A 19,636-nucleotide genomic window follows, 5' to 3' on the forward strand; every position below is an offset into this window, starting at 1 on the left:
GGGAAAAAGAGACAGCTATCGGTCTTACCTATGTTACATTGGGTCGAGTGAAAAAAATAGTATTTTTAAAGAGTTACAATAAAGATCGCTACGAGTCAATCTGTAAGTCCAAGGCCCATAGTGATAGACAGAATTTCATGAGACGTTGGCATAGCAATTAATTAATGGCTTATTCTGACCTTATATTTATACCTTTAAATGATCCAATAAAAATCAAATATATTGTTGAGAATGAATGATTCTTTGTTTCTTTTTTCCCTCATAATCTAGAAAATAAAGGTGCGAGCAGCTTCGTTCTGACTACACGCTGATATAGCGTTACTCAACTAGTTTATAATTATATATGAATAAAAAATTGTGATTTACTGACATTTTTCCCCCTCTTTTCTCTTGTGTGCGGCCCGTGTCAGTTCAAAAGTTTTGAAATGCAGCCCTTACATAGAAAAAGGTTGCCCATCCCTGCTGTAATACATTAAATTTTTGAATGCATTTCACGTGATTTTAAGTAAAAATAATTGTTCACACTAAATTTACTGCTGTTTTGAGTTTTAAAAATTGATTTTTCAAAATGAATCAGTCTAGGCATTCATTTGATTCCTCTTTCCCTTGAATGAGTACATGCAATTGTGCATTTAGGAAAACCTAGCTCAAGTGAATGAATTCAAAACTTAGTTAACTCGTGATGATGATGATACGTGTTTGGCTCATTGCATCATTTGCTGAACCTCATTTAGTGTTAAATCCAATAGAATTACAGCATTTACAAGGCATGCCAATTGCAAAAAGCATTAAAAAAGAAGTGCATTTTCTCATTACCTTTTCTCTCCCATTGCATCGGCCAATGAAAGTTTTCAAAGATTAGATGACATAATTGTATAATTTTTTTTTTTTTTTTTTGAGTAAAAGGGAATTAGCTGTAATTTATTTGGGGGTAATGTTGCAATATTAACTTTATCTGCAATAAGATTGCAAATTTATTTTCTACTACACAATAAAAGCATGCATATCTACATATAAATGGAGAATATTTGGGTTTCTTTTGAAAGATCGATTCTGGATTTTCCAATCACTTTCCTTTCTTAAGCTTGATGTTTATTAATTAATGAATGTATCATGCTTGTAATGTAAATTGTTAATTTTTCTAAACTAAAATAAACATTAGAAAGTATTCAAAAAAATCAGAATCAAGAAAAATTTTGGTATTATCAACAATGTTTTCTTAATTCTTACATCAGAACAAGTGTTCTAAGAAACATTGCCTTAATATTATATTACTAGAAATTTCCCCATCAAGCATGATGGAATACTTTATATCAGAAAGTAGAGATTGAAGAATTTGAGAAGATTAGAGATTTCAAGAAATTCAAGAAGAGTTGCTGTTTCTACAAATTAAGTAGTTTATATTCAAACTTGATGTTGTGGTGCTGTTTCTGTAGCTCTTGACAAAGCCATTCTTATTCAATGTTGCTCAAGTTGAACTTCATAGCCTTCAGGGGTTGCAATTGTTCTTATCCTTTTAATTTACCTGACCAATTTTACTCTTACACTTCCCCTAACGTTTTTTTTTTTTTTGACAAAATAGCCAGTCCTTTAAAATTCACATTGATAAAACAAAGTTGATTTATATGTATATTAGATGAGTGATAACACTTTCTAAATAATGGGCTCATTAGATTGTTACTTTGATTGGATAATAGAATGTCATGTGATCACTATGGAAAGATTTTTAAAAAAGTCTGTTATAGAAGTGATACAATGGGGCTATCATTTTTAAAGTTTAAATTTTAAATTTAATGAAGTAACTTTAAAATATGTCATTTGCCAAAATATTTAAAATGCAACTTAAGAGAAATTTCCTTGTCAAACATGAACATCACATGATCACTGATGTCACTGCAATGTAAGTGCAGTGACATCAATGATCATGTGATGTTCACCAATCCGAAATCTATAAAACGTTTATTCTATAGCTAATATTTCTATAAAATAAGTGGTCTATACTTTATATCAGAACATAAAACCAATACAACCAAAATTTCATCTGGATTGGAGAGAAATTGCAGGAGTTATAAAGAATTCACACACAGACGATGGCCTTTATATTAGTAATTATCCAAGATTTATGAATATGCTTGTATCATGTTTTATTCCACAAAAAAGATATTAGTGTTTCTTCAATGTTTACAGATGCTGGAGTCTAAATATTTAAAAAATCATCATCGCCACACTCTTTCATTCGTGACAGTTGAGTCCTCCTTGACTTCACTCTTTTTCTCCACATTTTGTAGTCTCTAGCCTGAGATATCAGCTGATGGTAGGATCTAAATTGTAAGGCATCCCTGATTAGTTCTATTAAACTTTTCCTTGGTCTCTTCCCCTCTATTCTTGCATAGAGGACTGTGTTAGGTAGCTTTTCTGGCTTCGTTCATTCCACATATCCAAACCACTATAGTTGTTTCTTGATTATTCTTCTCATGATCAACTCATTGAAGTTCATATCCTGTCTAACTCTCTCATTAGTCTTTAGTTCAGTCCATTTGGTTCTATTTACATGTCATAGGCATTTCATCTCAAATGCAGTCAATCTCTTTTCTTCCTGTCTGTTCAGAATCCAAATTTCTGAGGTATAAGTTAGGGTTGGAACAATAATTAAGTTATAAAGTTTGATTTCAATTTCTTTTGTGAGCCTTTTTATTCCATATTTTATTCAGTCTGTTCAAAATCAACCAAACAATTTCTGATTGTTGTGTTTTCATGGAGGTTAGAGGTACAGTAGTGTAGCCAATTTTTGTTCATGGCTTCTTATTCTTTATTCAGAGCACCCTATTAGGGATCCCTTCATCTGCCACCTGCTAGGGGTTAGGTCCCTCCAGGATTTCCCAATAGTATTTGAAAACTTTAAAACTAATTTCCACTCATTTTCATATCAATTTTAATTTATGAATTAAAACATAAGTGATGCATAGTAGTATTTTTAAGTAGTCAAAGATGATAAATTGGTGCATTAAACAAATTGTAATATTACACTGAAATTTTCTGGTATTACATTAGTAATGGAGAATCATCTGAAATCCAAACATACTTTACTGCTGACTGAAAGTCAAAAAAAGGGCAAACAAACAAAATGATACTACTAACACAATGGTACCACTACACTAAATGATACTGCTATCATTACCTGTTTAAAACCAGTTTTGAAAATCAAAATATTGAAAATCAGTATTATTTTGAAGCATAAAAAAAAAAAAAAAAAAAAAAAAAAATTGATTTTAAATGGTTAAGTTCAAATTTTTCTTATTATTACTACATTAAAATTTATATTTTTTCTTAATTTAAAATGAACAATTTCAACAAAAGTTTGAACAACTTTGATAAATTAGTAATCAGTGAATATTTTGATGGGAAAATTTCATATTAAAAATTTTACAAAATTATTTATCATTAGAAAGTCCTTTTATTTAAATTTAATTTTAATTAATTAAAATCTTATTGTTTTAATTTCAGGTAGTTGACTTGATTAATCAAGCTGTAACATTACCAAAAGATAGCAAAAAAGTATACAACTTAAAACAAGTTCAAGAATTAATTATTCACAAAGAACCAAATTTATTAGACAATTTTTTAGATGTAAGTCTTACTTTTTTTGTATTTAATTTTTTTTAATGTATACATTGTATTTTAATGGAATTTATAAATTCAATAAGAAAATTATAAAGCTTTTATTAAATTAAAAAATTTTTGATAAATAAAAATATTTAATTAAAACATTTAACAGTCTTTATCAAATAATAATTTTATGTTTTGAAGAGATACCAATCTCTTCTTTAGTTTCTTCAAAACACAAAATAAATAAATAAAGATGTATGAATTTTTCAACAATATGCAAATTCTTTACAGTATGTTTCCAATGTCTACTATAATTAAAATGTTTAAATGAAATACTTAGTTGAAAATAAATAATAGTCTGATGATGGCAGAAACTTTAATAATAATAAAATAGATAATAGAATAAAGTAATTTTTTTTTTTACTTTTATGGTTGAAATTAACAAAATTATTTGTTTATTGTAGCTAATACTCTCTATTTTCAACATTTTATGTTACATTCATTGATAAAAAAGTTATACATCTAGATAAATTTGTTTGATTACTGCAAAACACTGCAAGAGCTAAGTCTCAGACAGTAAATAAATGATTGCAGTTATGGTTTGAAAGTATGCAAAGTACCACCAGAGCACCTTAAAATTGTTATCCCAGCATCTTGTAAAATAGCTTGCAGAGGCTCACTGGATTCAGAATTTTCAATGTATCTGTTGTTTGGAGGTCTTTGATGTGCTTCAAACCTGTCTTCACTGTTGAACAGCACATGGCCCTGCTGCTGATGTGCTGGTCTAGTGAGCCATCTTACATGACAGTCAATTGCACCTAATAGTGATGCAAGGGACATTGATGGCAAGACATATGTTCAGGAAATCACATTCCTTTGTGTGTTGCCTTTAATTGCATGGCGAACAACCATTTTCTAGCAAGATGTACAAGATGCAGCAAGATGCTCAGTCACTCACAGCTAGGATTTTCTAGAGATATCTTTGTTATATTGCCACTTTTGCTTGGCTTTCTCAGTCTCTAGATTTGTCAACCATTGAGTATTTGTGGGACCAGATGAGATACCATCTATGAGTTAGAAGAATCTGCATCAGTAGTCACAACATCTGTGGGAAAATTTGTTGCAAGATAGCATATGGTGCCTGTATGCCTCAATGCTTAACCATATCCCCTATATCCCCTATATCCAGGCAAGATGAAGTTTTATGATACTAAAGGTTTCTTTAAATTGTACTGTTGTTTCACTGGAAACTTTTCCTTTGCTATGATATTGTAATCATTTATTACCATCATCATTACATTCTCACAAATAAAGTTTCTTTTGATTCCAATGCCTCCTCCTTGGTATGTAACTTTTTTGTCAATCATTATATATCAAATTTCAGCTTTGATACAACTTAAGGCATTAAGTGAAATATAAAATTTAGTTTATAAATTTTGTTATTTGCTAACTATATAAATTGTTTTAATTAATGCACTATTTTTTATTTTAGGAAATGCTAGCATTTCAACATGATAAATCTTCAGATGTTAGAAAATTTATTGTAGGATTTATTGAAGAAGCATGGTAAATATTTTAAGTAAATTTTTCAATTGATTTTTATATAAATTTTAAAAGTATGATATTATCTTAATATATAATTACAACTAAAGCAGTTAATAAATCTCTTTAGAAAGATAATGTTTTGAGAATTAATTTTAAGCATAGAATTTTGATATTCAGTGAGGTTAACATGATAAATATACATTTATTTATCTGAAATGTAAAAGAATGAATCATTGCAGTATACAAAATAAACTAATATAGGCCTAGTATTTTCAGCAAAAGTAAGGATAGATGGATAAAAGTATGCCTGAACTTAAACATTGGTGATCCATAAACTTTTACATGTTGCTAAAGTGTTCTGTTTATATATTATTTATCTGGAGTTGCCTTTTTTTTTTTTGTTCATTTATATATCATCTGTACTTTCATATACATGTTGATATTTATTTTTCTTGATTTTAAGAAATATGTATAACTTAAAAAATATATTAAATTTGCAAATAATAATTGAGTGATTAATTTTAGTAATAAACAAATAACATTTACATTGTAAATTTTAAATAAGAACTAAACAAAATAAATAAAATTACTTTTCCATTATTCCTAAACATTTTTGAAGATGAACTGTAAAAAAATATTTACAGTTTGTCTTCAAAGCTAAACTTTATCAAAATAATTGAATATTTTCAATTACATTCATAACATTTAAATTAATATTAATTTCCATGCCCACAAAATTTTAGCTTATGCATGAATTGGACATTTTTTACCTAAGTGATATCAGAAAAGTCTTGATGTTGAAGATATATTTACATCAGATATACTTCATATTTTTACATTTTAAAAATGTTAAAAATTTATATGCCCATTTATATTATATTGTATTTTCCTGTTTCAAGTAATAATTAATACATTGTAAAATTAAAAATTAATAAATACAGTAAAATGTCAGTGTAATGAATTTGTGGAGATCACAGAAATACATATATTTTAGTGAAATTTCATTAAAATGAAATATAGTCAAAATGCCGGAATGTTAAAAAAGTTATTAAATAGTGAAAAATTATTACACCTTGTGAGAGTAAGTAATCTTTAAAATCACAGTTTTTATAGTATTTTTAGTTGAAGTGAATTCCAGCTTTTAAAATTAAATTTTGTACTGCAATGTAAATACAGTGGTTCCTTGACTTAAGAGTTTATTTCATTCTGTGATGGAGCTTGTAACTCAAATTACTCATATGTCAAATCAGTTTTCCCAATTGAAATGCCATTAATCTGTTCCAGATCCTCAAAACACTGCAATTTTTTTGTTACATGTTTTTAAATAAGAAAAATGTACTTATAAATAACAAATATAGTATAAAAACACAATAAACTGCAATAACCTGGTTTTATTAAGTATTGTTTAATGTACATCATTTATCTTGGAGATCAGATGACTTGAAGATGCTGATGGAGGTGGAGGAGAAAGGTTGAACTGAATAACTGAATCTTATTTGCTGATTTTTTGCCCTTTTTGCCACGCTTTCCTCACTTTCATCCACAGGGGTTTTTGATAAAAACCTGTCCAATGAAGTCTGTTTCATCCTCCCTTTCAGTATGTTTCTGAAATGAGTTAGACAAGTGTCATTAAATAATGCTGTTGCATGCCTAATTGCAACTTTTTCTGGGTGTTTCTTTTGAATGAAGTCTGAAAGTTTCTCCCACATTCCCACCATTTCCTTTATCTCACTTGTAGAGATAACCTTCATCTCACCTATTTCCTGCACTATTTCATCTGTATCTGTAGCTCCTTTAGCTCCTCCGTTGTCAGTTGCTTCTCAATGAGCTCATTGATATCACCTTCATCCATGTCCAGGCCAATGGACTTCCTGAGGGATACAATCTCTTCCACCACTGCTGCTTTGCATTTGAGTCTTTCAAAGTCCATTTCAGACACAACCTCAGGCCACAGCTTCTTCCATGCAGAGATCAAGGTCCTCTTTGTAACACCCTACCAGGCCATATTGTTAATTCTGAGGCATATCATGATATTATAGTGGTTTTTCCAGAACTCTCAAAGGGTGAGGTTTGTGCTCTACATCACCTCAAAGCAGTGGCAGAACAGGTGCTTGGTGAAGAGCTTCTTGAAATTAGAAATCACATGCTGCAGGATAGAGGTGGTGTTGGATGGAAGGTAGAGAACCTTTATAAACTTGAACTTTTTGAGGATGTCATCTTCAATAACACTACATTGACTGCTGTATAACATTGTGCTATATATCGGCTATAATAATTATAAATAATAATATAAATTACTGATAAATTTGACCCTAGAGGGAGGCATTAGGCACCATCTCATATTAAATTTAATAATTATAATTTAATTAAATTATATTCCAGTATATGTAATGTTATTATATAACCATCATTGGTTATTATGGTGCCAACTGGGGATGCATTCAGTGCCCTCATCCTGTATGTTACGAGTTTACAGGTCAAGGGTGCTGAATGTGTCTTCAGTCAGCACCGTAATAACCATTGATGGTTATACAGTAATGTTAAATATACTAGAAGAGGAGATCAGACTGGAGGTCCGGGTAGCATAATTGGCAATGCATCAGCACAGCAAGCAGGAGTTACGGGTTAAAGTCATGCTCTGGACCAATTCTTTTCTTCCAGTTTAATCTAAAATTATTTAATTAAATTATAATTATTAAATTTAATATGAGATGGTGTCTAATGCCTCCCTCTAGGGTCAAATTTATAATTATTATAGTCAATATATAGCCTGATGTTATATGGCAGTTGATGTAGTGTTATTGTAATGTATTGGGTTTCATAAGATGTCATCTTTGAGGTTAGGTGGGTGAGCAGGTGCATTGTCCAGGACAAGAAGGGCTTGCAGGGGTAGATTATTTTCCTGGAGATATTTCTTAACATCAGGACCAAAGATCAAATTTACCCACTCTATAAAGAACTTCCTGGTGACTCATACCCTTTGGTTTGCTCTCCACATAATCTGCATTTTTCTTTCAGAATCTTATGTGACAAAGGCTTTGGGGTTTTCTGAATGATAAATGAGCAGTGGCTTAATCTTGCAGTTGCCACTTGCATTGGCACACAGTGCAAGGGTTAGCCTATCCTTCATGGGTTTGTGGCCTGGCATCCTCTTCTCCTTTGTAATTATATGAGTCTTCCTTGGCATCAGAAGAGTCCTCTCTCATCACAGTTGAAGACTTGCTGGGGATGTATCTTTCGGTTGCTATAATTTCGACAAGAGTTTTGAGGTAATCCTCAGCTGTCTTCATATCTGTGCTCACTTCCCAACCATTCTTAACAACAAATGATGATGAGATTTTTTTTTATACAACATAGTAAAGTTTTGCATTCATTGAAAGGGACATTGCCATCAATATCTTGATCATTTGGATTTTTATTGTTGCTTAATGTCAAATGTAAATCTTTGCAATGTTTTAAGATATCGTCCTTTAACAACATTAACATTTAGATTGGCGATGATAGAATACTGCCAAATGTCACAAAAAACAAGTGTATTTTAAAATCTTTTGTACTAGTTAGAGGTTCATCATTCACTTCATAACTAAATATTCTTTTTCTTTTTTCAAATATCTGGAAAAAATGATTCTATATTCAAAATATCTGCCATCTTTGCAGAATTAATAACACTTTTTCAAAATTTTTATCTGTTCTATACGTTTACTTTCCCAGCTGTTATGTATACATAACAAGGGAAAGTATTGGAATCATGTCAAATTTGACCTTCCAAGTTTTTTTGCAAATCTTTACATTTTCAGACCTCCTGAATCCAAAAAAGTAAAAAAAAATTGTGTGTGTGTGTGTGGTATTGGCATCTATTTTGCTTAATATCACAGGATGGGGTAAAGATTAAGAAATGAAATTTGGCATGGTGGCTTGCATTTGAAGGTATTGATGCTATTAAATATTGGAGGTAAAAGGTTGAGAAGGTAGAGAGATAGAGGCAGGTCATGTATCTTGAGAGGGGTAGAACTTAATGAAGATTTTATTCATTATTAACATTTGCACTTTTTCATAAAACTCAGCCCTACCTCAAAAATAAGCTTTTTGCCATTTTATACTAATTAAAAATATAAAAAAATTTTATAACAAAATCTGATAACAGATGGTGCCATGTATAATTTTATTTTTTGCTTAATAATATAAGTTTTTTTAATAAAAACTCATACCAGCTGGGAAAGTTGTGCAACTTGTTGCTAGATTCTTTAATTCTTATGTAATTTGTTCAACACATTCAATGACTGTTTGTATATTAAATGAATTCATTTTGCATCATTTTACTGACAACATTAATTTTAGTTAAAATATCATGCCATATAAATTTTATCTATATATATAATCGAGACGAGATGATGATGATAATAATCAGTGCAAAGCCCAAACGGTTAGGAGTGGAAAGTTGAAATTTGGTACACAGTTAGGGTATTTCACGAGAACGCACACTAAGAAGGGATTTTTTGAAATTCCTCCCCGCGGGGGAGAGGGACAAGATTAAAGCTTAACACTTCCATCAACAATGGAAGTGTCAAGTAACAATGGAAGTGTTAAGAGAAAGCAACGTGCAAGACGCAGTTGCAGTTTTTTTCGTTTTTGCAGGAAATCGAACATATTTTTAGACCCATCTAAAACTTCTGTAATTAATCTGGAAACGGGGGACCCAATTCTTGCATTCTTGAAAACGGGTAAGGTTGACTGTAACGTAATAATCTTAATTTTCGCTAAAACAGTTAGGAGTTGAAAGTTGAAATTTGGTACACAGATAGGGTACCAAATTTAAGTACCAAAGTGTTAAGTAACGATGATAGTGTGAAGTAACAATGGAGAACAAGAGAAAGTGACGTGCAAGATTTACAGGCTCTGGAAAAAAAAGGAAAAAGAAAAAGAGTAATATGTTAGAACATATTCGATTTTCAAATTTCAACAGATTAGTTCGGTTTTTCTCGACCTTTCTTCTTTAGAACATTCGATGAAAATCAAACGATATAACCAGAACACGTCGTGAAAATCGAACAATATTAGAACGTTTGATTTTCAAATTCGACCTTTCTTTAAAAATACTTAGTTTGTTGATGAAATTACTCTTTTTCTTTTGTGACTATAACGTAATAATCTTAATCTTCACTATCATTACTTTTGCCCGAGCAACACCGGGTCTATCTGCTAGTTATACATATAATCAATTAAAATGCTTCTTCCTTTGATTAGCCATCTTTGTGCAGTTAACAACAGCATCTATACTCAGTAGCCCTGACCAAAGAAAACGGTTCTCCAAACATACTTCAATTTCTACCATTTGACCAATTTTGACTTTGTGATTTAAAGGACAGATCTACACTAATGGACAATCATGCAAAATCAAGCCTGGGATTGATTAACAAGATGGGGAAAAAGTTGGCCAAAATTTCAAACAATTGTTGGTCAAAATTCACGTCAGGAGTTCATTCTAAGGATCATTGCACTGCTAAACAAGGGGCCCTCAGTACCACTTAGTCTTACAGATTTGTTGCTAATATGTCATGTTGCTTACATAATCTGATCATTTTGCATTAAGTTTTGAATATATTATATTTCTTAATGAATGTAGACATTTTTCCAAATACTATAGTATTGTTTGTATCTTTCAACATCATCTGCTGCTATAGAAATGCAATAATTAGTAAGAAAAAGTGTAAACTAGTCTTTATTGTAGCAAGTTTCTTGAGAAATTTTTAAACATTACACTCTAAGATTATTATTATTATTATTGTGCCAGTTATTTGTGCTAGTTTGGTAAGTTTAAATTAATAAAATTGCTCTCTTATATTAGTTTAACATAGCCAAATTTTTGGAAATATCTTTTTTTATATATACTCCGTAAAAGTGAACCACAAAGGAATGTGCATAGCAGGATCAGTAGAAGTGAGAGATGTATGCAAATGATTAAAAGAACAAACAGAGATATGCAACAGACATCTATTTATTCAGTAATGAATATGGCCCCCAAAGGCAGCTGCCTTTGGGGGCCATATTCATTACTGAATAAATAAATCTAAATAATAAATCATCTCACTGATAGTATGCCTTGCCACTATGTGGCAAGGCATGTGTAGTATGGCTGGATAGCATGTGTAGTATGGCAAGGATAGTATGACTTGCCACTATGTGGCAAGGCATACTATCAGTGAGATGATTAATCATTGCCTGAGGTATCTCATGCCAAGCTGCATTCACTGCACTACACATGCATCTATGATATGTGGCAGTTGTCTCTGGTTTGCCTTATGCTGGACGAGGACCCTCAGGTGTTCGATGGGAGAGAGATCTAGTGAGGCTGGCTGCTAGGCAAGAATGTGAATTCTGTTCAGGCTGGTGAGAGGCACAGTGAGAGTTCACTGTGGGACATGTGATTGGACATTGTCTTGATGGAACACTGTGTCAAGTGTGGCCTGCCCAGTGGCTGAACCACATGTCCCACAGTTTATGTGATCTGCTGATCCACTGTCAGAGTACTGGAAATATGTACCAGGGCTGTCTGCTGATGGCATATGATGCCTCCCCAAACTGTGATGTCTGTTACGGGGCTGGTATGATGCTTGGCAAAAAGGGCTGGCACATTGCTTTCTCTAGGATACCTCCATACCCATCCACGGTCGTCATTCCTCCACAGAAAGAAGCAGGATTCATCTGCAAACAATATCCAATGTCATTCAGAGGTCCAGTTACAATGACGATGACACCACACCAGGTACACAGTCGTGTTGAGCAGTTAATGGCTCCTCTATTTCTGGTTCCCCATGTGTGCAGCCCGACTTCATTCAAACTGTTACGAATGGTTTAGGTGGACACAGATACACCTATTGACAGCAACGGGCAGCTTCGGATGTCAGGTGCTGTGGCGAACGGGTCCCAACAGGCCATTTGGCAAATCTGTCAGTCTGTGAACACTGTTGTGCACTGGTGCAATCCACTCCCTGTTTTGCATGTTTGCAGATGTTCCTGTGTGCATCAACAAACTGAAGTTGCACAGCTCTAGGATGCTGTCTCTTTCCCCAGCCATTAACTGGTGGTATTCAGCTTGCCGTCATCTCCAAGGTATTTTCTATGCTTCTTCAAAAGTTCAGTTGCCACGAACTGTTGCTGATAGCATTTACAGCCCTTTGCTGGCTGCTGGTCTTTAGAGCCTGAATCTGGGTACCACATGACCCAATGCGTATGCAAACTTAATCATTTGCCTACCTCTCTGATCTCTACCGGTCCTGCAATTTACATGTGGCTATGCTCATTTCTTCATGGTGTTGCGATTTCACTTTTAAGGAGTGTGTTTTAATGCATGGACTTGCACTAATGTTATAATAGCATTATGAAATACAGATTTCAGAAGTGCATTTTTAATTTCATTTAAAATTAAAATCAAAATATACAGACTAATAAAATTTTTTATTTGTCTATATTAGCAAGAAGGATCCTGAAACATTACCAAAAGTAGTAGCAAATTTGAATATGATGTTGGCAGATGAAGCTGTTGCTGTTCAAAAACGTGTTATACAAGCTGCTACTCAGTTATTTAAAGTAGCTTTACAGGTATATTTTATACTTTCTTTGAATAATATTTAAAATAATATATTTGTGATTTGAAGTATTTCTTTGAAATTATATTTTCTTTCCTGTATGATACGAAATAAAAGCCGTCAAACAATATAAATACAGTTGATTAATGTAAATAATAATATATTCAAGTTACTTATGTTTTATTAATTAGTGATATACAGTAGACCCCCATTTTTTTGCCGTGTTATATGAACCTGGTTCATATAACACGGCAAAAAAATTGCGATTGAGTTCTTGAGTTCATATAACACGGCTAATAAATTGCAATCGTGTTCATATAACACAATAAAAGAGACTTATATAACATGGTAAAACGTCATCGCCAACTCATGGCGCGACAGGATTGGTCGAATCTGGACCAATAACAGATATTGTACAAACCGTTGAGTTTAAACGAGCACTGGACCTACTAAAAAATATTTATTATTCAACGGCCATAAAAATTATATTTATATTAATGATGTCTGCAAAGTTCAGTGAATTTTTCGCAGAAAAATAACTTATCAGGAAACACGCGCCTGCCGTTCGATGAGCCACTCCGCGACGAAAACAAGCTTAAGCAATGGTGTCGTTGAATGGTGCACACTCAGTAAATAATCCTACAATTTTTTGTTTATAGCATAGTTTATATGGATTATTCTCCAAAAATTATATGTGTTTTGGAAATGTTGAGTCAAATTAGTCTAGAATTGGTTAATTTTATGGAAGAAAACCTTTCAACCAGCTGTAGCCTCTAAACTGCACATGTGCCAGGCTGTGATTGGCTCATGTATTTAAGTGACTCGTACAACACGGAATTCATATAACATGGAACGTATCTACCATGTTATGGGGGGGGGTCTACTGTATATATATAATATGTCATTAATAAAACAATTTGACAAGTTTTGACTTTTTGACAATTTTAGATTACAGTAGAGACTCGTAAATCGGCACCCCGGTAATCAGAATCGCCGGTAATCGGCACGATTTTCAGTCGGACTGTGTCGTGCTGAATCGAACGTTTTTGATACTAAATTTACTTCTAAAGTATAATTTTCATGTTTTTATATTCTTTGATATATTTATTTTGTTTGTACAAAATGCAGAAATAATTTTTAACGATACGATAGCCTCGATTATTATTATAAAAATTTTCGTTAGGCTTAAAATCGATGAAAATTCAACACGAAGTGACACGCAACGGAGAAAAATTTGAACATCAGACAGGTTAATATATTTTTTCGTACATAATGGGTAATCGGAACAAATCCCTAATCTGAACAACCCCAGTTCCCAATTGATTCCGATTTTCGGTTCACTACTGTATATACATAGATACACACACAGGGTTCCTACTAGGGATTGCAATCCAGCTGGATTTTTGCTGGACCAACATCATTCCAGCTGGATTCAGCGTGGATGTATTTTCGGTGCAATAAAGTGTTATCTATCTATCCGTGTATCCAGCAATTTATGATTTTTTTTAAATACTTAAGAAACTTTTATTATTTAGACTGGTCACTATAAATCAGTAAAACTTCTTACACATTTAGGTAGTAAACTTAACTTTGGTTTGGTTTAACACTTAAGATAGAGATAATTAACTTTAAATGTTTAGTTAGATTATAATTATAATGTAACTTTAAGTTAAATATTAGCAAATGTAATTCTACTAATTAATTTATATTAATACATTATAATAATGTAAGGATGGATAATCAGTGGCTAAGTGGCTATCAGTCTTACCAGTTTTCTTATATAAGTTCTACATATCAGTCTGTAGTTATTTATAAATAATTTAATTATTATTGTTAGTAAAGTAGTGAGTAAGTAATTAGTAGTAGTCTAGTAGTTAGTTGTTGTTATCACAATCATGAATCACATATTCATATCATCATATATCTAAGATACTGATACTCATTAATTTAATTAACTATTTAACTAACTAGGTAGTCTCAGTTTCTCACTAATTTTCACAATAAAATTGCCTAGCCTAGCCCACTAACCACTTATAGAATAAAAATTAAAAACTCTTACTTAATAGAATTAGAGTAGAAGTTATAAAATATTAGTCTTGTATTGAAAAAAGTATTTTAAGGCTTAAATAAAATTAAATCAATCACGTCTGTTATTGTTTTGACTTTTCTGGAAGTAGGATCTCAAGAAACAAATGGTATTGATGGTGTTGTTTCCCAACCTACTTCTTAATGAATTGAATATATATCCCGCTGCAGAGAAGGCCCTTTCTGCCTCTAGCTAGTTGTTTCAGGGTCATCAAATAACCATAAATCGTTCCGTCACGTGGTTCATTGATGTCACAACCAACCGTAAATTAGAATTATGCACCAGGACTAGGAGAGGAGTTACTTATTTTATTTAGCGCGAAGACACTTTATTTAGCAAGAGCAGAAAGTCAACTGGCAATTAGATCAGCAGAGGTAAAAGGGTGGGCGGTGCAGTATAGAGAAGGGGATGTAGCACGTGTTCACTGAATGGCAATGTCACTCTTGCCGCTGAGCGATAGTGCACGTAGCAAAGCGACAATGCCGACAACATAGACGTTTGCGCCATTATTTAGAAAGTTAATTAAATATTTGTGGATCCAGCTGGATTGCTGGATGAGGGATCCAGCAATTGCAATTCCTAGTTCCTACCCACCTAGAAAGTCGGGGAATTTGCCTCCTTGGCTGCCTTGTTGATTTTTTGCTCACAATATGGTTGACCAAGTGTAGCTGTCTGCAAACAGAAAGAATGCAACTTAAAAGTGAAAACTTATGAAATGTGGTGCAGAATATTTTCAGTACCCAAAATTTTCCTAAAAATTATTGCACACAAAATAAAACCATAATTTATGAACCAATTAATAATTATTATTACATAGTTTGGAAAATTCAAATTAAAGCATACATATAATTAAATAGGTGTATTATACCATACAATTTCCCATGCAACACTAAACTGATAAGTTCACTTGAAAATATTTTATATGAACTTATAATAATAATAATAATAATAATAAAGCAATAAACACATATGTCATCCCAGTACTCACATATTCTTTTGGAGTTATACATTGGACTCACACTGATCTTGAGCAACTCCAAAGGAAAACAAGAACTACACTTACTAAGCATAAACAACATCATCCTAAATCCGCCACAGAAAGATTAACCCTTCCACGTAAAGATGGCGGACGTGGCCTGATTGACATAGTTAACCTTCACTACAAACAAATACAGTCACTGCGAGAGTTTTTCTACAAAAAACAAGAAACATCACAATTACATAAAGCAGTAACTCTAGCAGACTCGAATAACACACCATTAAACTTACACTCACATCATATGGACACAACACAACATATAAAAAGCATAGACACCATTAAGCAATCGTGGGCTCGAAAGGCACTCCATGGCAGGCATCCTTATGATCTGGCCCAGGATTTTGTTGACAAAACTGCGTCAAACAGCTGGTTAGCTCAGGGATGCCTCTTTGGGGAGACGGAAGGATTCATGATTGCCATACAGGATCAGGTCATAAATACTAAAAACTACAGAAAACACATACTCAAAGATGCAACACTCACAAATGACACATGCAGAAAATGTCACGTCATGCCAGAAACTATACAACACATCACCTCTGGTTGCAAGCTCTTGGCACAGACAGATTATTTACACAGACATAATCAAGTAGCAAATATAATACACCAAGAGCTTGCAAAGAAACACAAATTAGCAGACATCCACGAACCATACTACAAATACATTCCACAGACAGTATTGGAAAACAACACGCACAAAATGTACTACGACAGAGCCATAATCACAGATAAAACAATTTACCACAACAGACCAGACATCACACTCATTGACAAACACAATAAAATCACATACATTATAGACATATCCATTCCAAACACTCGCAATATACAAAACGCATGCACTGAAAAAATTAGCAAGTAACAGAACTCGCCCAGGAAATAAGGCATCTGTGGAGGATGGATAGGGTGCTTATTGTACCTGTTGTTCTCTCCTCTACAGGTGTCATACCACACATACTACACAAAAGCCTGGGCACATTGGAATTGAATAGAAACACATACATCACACTGCAGAAAGCCACTATATTGAATACATGTCATATTGTGAGAAAATTCCTGAATACAGACACACACACTGATACACTTCTTTAATTTCTGTTTTGGTTACTATGCCTTGACTTTGGTCTGGCATAGTACTTAGCCACCGGTGTTAACCGAGTATATCTCACTTAACCCAACATAATAATAATAATAATATATACACACACACACATACATACAGTATATATAATAAACATATTTTATGTAAACATACAAAAATATTTTAGATTAAAAGGATACTTTAATTTAAGCACATGTTGTCATTGTCATAGCAAATCATAGCGAATACAATTATAAACTTGATGCAATATATTGATTGATAGAAATAAAATTGAAGTCAGTGCCATCAATGATTATTTTTAGGATAGACAGTAATTAATGGACTTTTTAACATCCAAAGATTCAAAATTTATTTATGTCAATGACTTGAAAATGAATTTTTAAAAGGCTCAAAAATTTTAGTGAAGGATGAACTTCAAGTAATGAACACCAAAAAATATTGTAAAAGGAAAATTTCAGATTTTATTCAGAAATTAAAACATGAAAATAATAAATAAAATACATAAATACTGTATAATAAAATGAAAATTGCATTTATTGGTTGCACACCATCAACTTCAGCATCTTAAACGTAGCTGCCAGATCTGCCACATGTACTGCTTTTATGCTTTGTGATAAGTTCTTTTTTCATCTCAATCGTTAATATTATAACCTTCCTCTTAGAATTTGTTGCTTTCCACACTTTTCTTGGATGCCATGATTAATAAGTAAAGGTTATATTGGGTTGAACAAAAAGTTGTTGCATATTTTTAACAGCTGTCATTACTTAACACACATATAATTTATTGTAAAAAGAAGTATGTTATTGAATAAAACATCTTTCTAAAAGCAATAATTGTCCACTAAGATCTCAATAGTAAGTGGTTAACAAATAAATTGAGATCATGCTGTAATCTCAACCACACTATTTTAGTGTTTATATTAATTATTACAAAAAAAAATTGTTTCACAATAATAATTGTTACTGGTAACTATGAAAGTTGTAAAATTTACTTTAAAAACATCATGAAATTTAATACATTATTGCTAAAGTGAGATTGTATTCTTTGTTTAGAAGCTTAAATTAAACTTTTTACATCACATTTTTGTTTGAATAAAATCAAGTCAAAATGTCTACAGATGAAATGCATATCAGATGTCGTGTAGGCCTAATGGATGGTGGTGATAAAGTAATTTTGTCTTCTGCTTGGACAGTTTGGGTTTTCTGGAGGGGGTCAGCATAGCATGACACATTGCACCAGAATGGCCAGCCATCCTGTCTGAGGTGGACCTAGATGTGAGCTATTGACTCTCCTCTGGATTGGACTATTGTTTGACAACCGATTCCCTTAGAAATGAAGGGACATTTTGAACTAAAGCATGTGTGTTTTGTATACAGGCTGCCCAAAAGCTGTCGACAAAGAGAAATTGTGGGAAAAAATTGTTAAAATTCAATGAATGAACTTGAAACAAATCTTAGGGTGTCACAGCTATGTATTATCAGAACACTTCATCAACTTGAAATGGTTGTAAAACATGATGATGATTGTGTTCCATACATATTAAGTGAAAAAAAAAAAAAACTGGATCGAATGTAATATTGTCTGATGAAGATAGGCACAGACCTGGAAAGTCAGAGAATTAGATTTTTAATGGGGAAAGTCAGGGAATGACATCAGGTGTCAGGGAATCTGCAAATACCATGGAATTCATCTGTCACTCTTGTTCTTTTTTGATCTGAATACATCTTTACATTCAGTTTGGTATAGGGGGTCTATGAAAATTGGAGCAACCAAAATAATGACAAGATTTGTCACACTTGTATCTTGTAAATTATAAATGAAAATCTAACAATTGAATTTTGTTGGATAGAGAGTTTATGTTCTTATTTAATATGATGGATAGTGGGGTATGTAGCTGGAGGGGAAGTTTGTGATTGCATGTGAACACTGAAAATGTGACACTGCATGGCATTTGGACAGTGTATAACTTTGGATTGCAAAGAGATAAGACTTTGAAATTGATGTTGATTTGTACAGAATGACAGGATCTATAACATTATTTAGCAATCACAACAAAATAGAATTTGTGAAGTTATAAGCCAATAAGTGTGTGAGTTGAAGAAAATTTTCACAATGTCAAAGAAATTGCAAAGGAAATATGAACAGAAATGTAACAAACCTTTATCATTGGAAAGAAAAATTTAAAAGGAATCAGGAAAGCCCAAATTGACTAATGCCAAATGATGCATATTGTATAGAGAACATAAAAAATAGTGCACGAACTCCAACAATATTTTGAGTGCGCCGCCATCTGAAATGATAGATATTGACTTGTAATGTGATAATCACCAAGATCGTATTCATTTACATCTCATCCTTCCTCTGATAACACAAAGACGAATTTACACTTTAATAAACAATTGCATGACATCTGGTTAATTGATTGTGTTAATCAAGGGATACCTGTAGTAGGTAACCTGTATATAACAGAAATCTATCTGCTATGGAAGAATTGCTCAGTCCCATGGGATTCTGTTATAGACAGATTTGATTGTAATTGCAGTAAGTATTAGCATATAATAACTTAGTAAAATGAACAATAATGACAGTTGATGAAATTTTTTAAGAGACTTTTAAAATTGAAACAAATACAATGAATACAAAACCTGCAATAAAATGAATAAAATCAGTA

At 32.4% G+C, this 19,636-nt stretch overlaps 1 protein-coding gene across 1 annotated transcript in view; it reads left to right on the top strand.

Moving 5' to 3' along the window:
• Sym (symplekin) overlaps positions 1 to 19,636 on the top strand; it is a 55,146-nt gene that overhangs the window by 3,865 nt on the left and 31,645 nt on the right. The window contains exons 2-4 of the mRNA XM_067280339.1: positions 3,505 to 3,627; positions 5,099 to 5,172; positions 12,624 to 12,750. Of these exons, the coding sequence (XP_067136440.1) occupies positions 3,505 to 3,627; positions 5,099 to 5,172; positions 12,624 to 12,750 (324 nt within the window). The remainder of the gene's footprint in view (positions 1 to 3,504; positions 3,628 to 5,098; positions 5,173 to 12,623; positions 12,751 to 19,636) is intronic.

This window comes from Centruroides vittatus, unplaced genomic scaffold (assembly GCF_030686945.1).
Source record: "Centruroides vittatus isolate TY-2023 unplaced genomic scaffold, ASM3068694v2 contig_883, whole genome shotgun sequence".
In the NCBI taxonomy this organism is placed as follows: Eukaryota; Metazoa; Arthropoda; class Arachnida; order Scorpiones; family Buthidae; genus Centruroides; species Centruroides vittatus.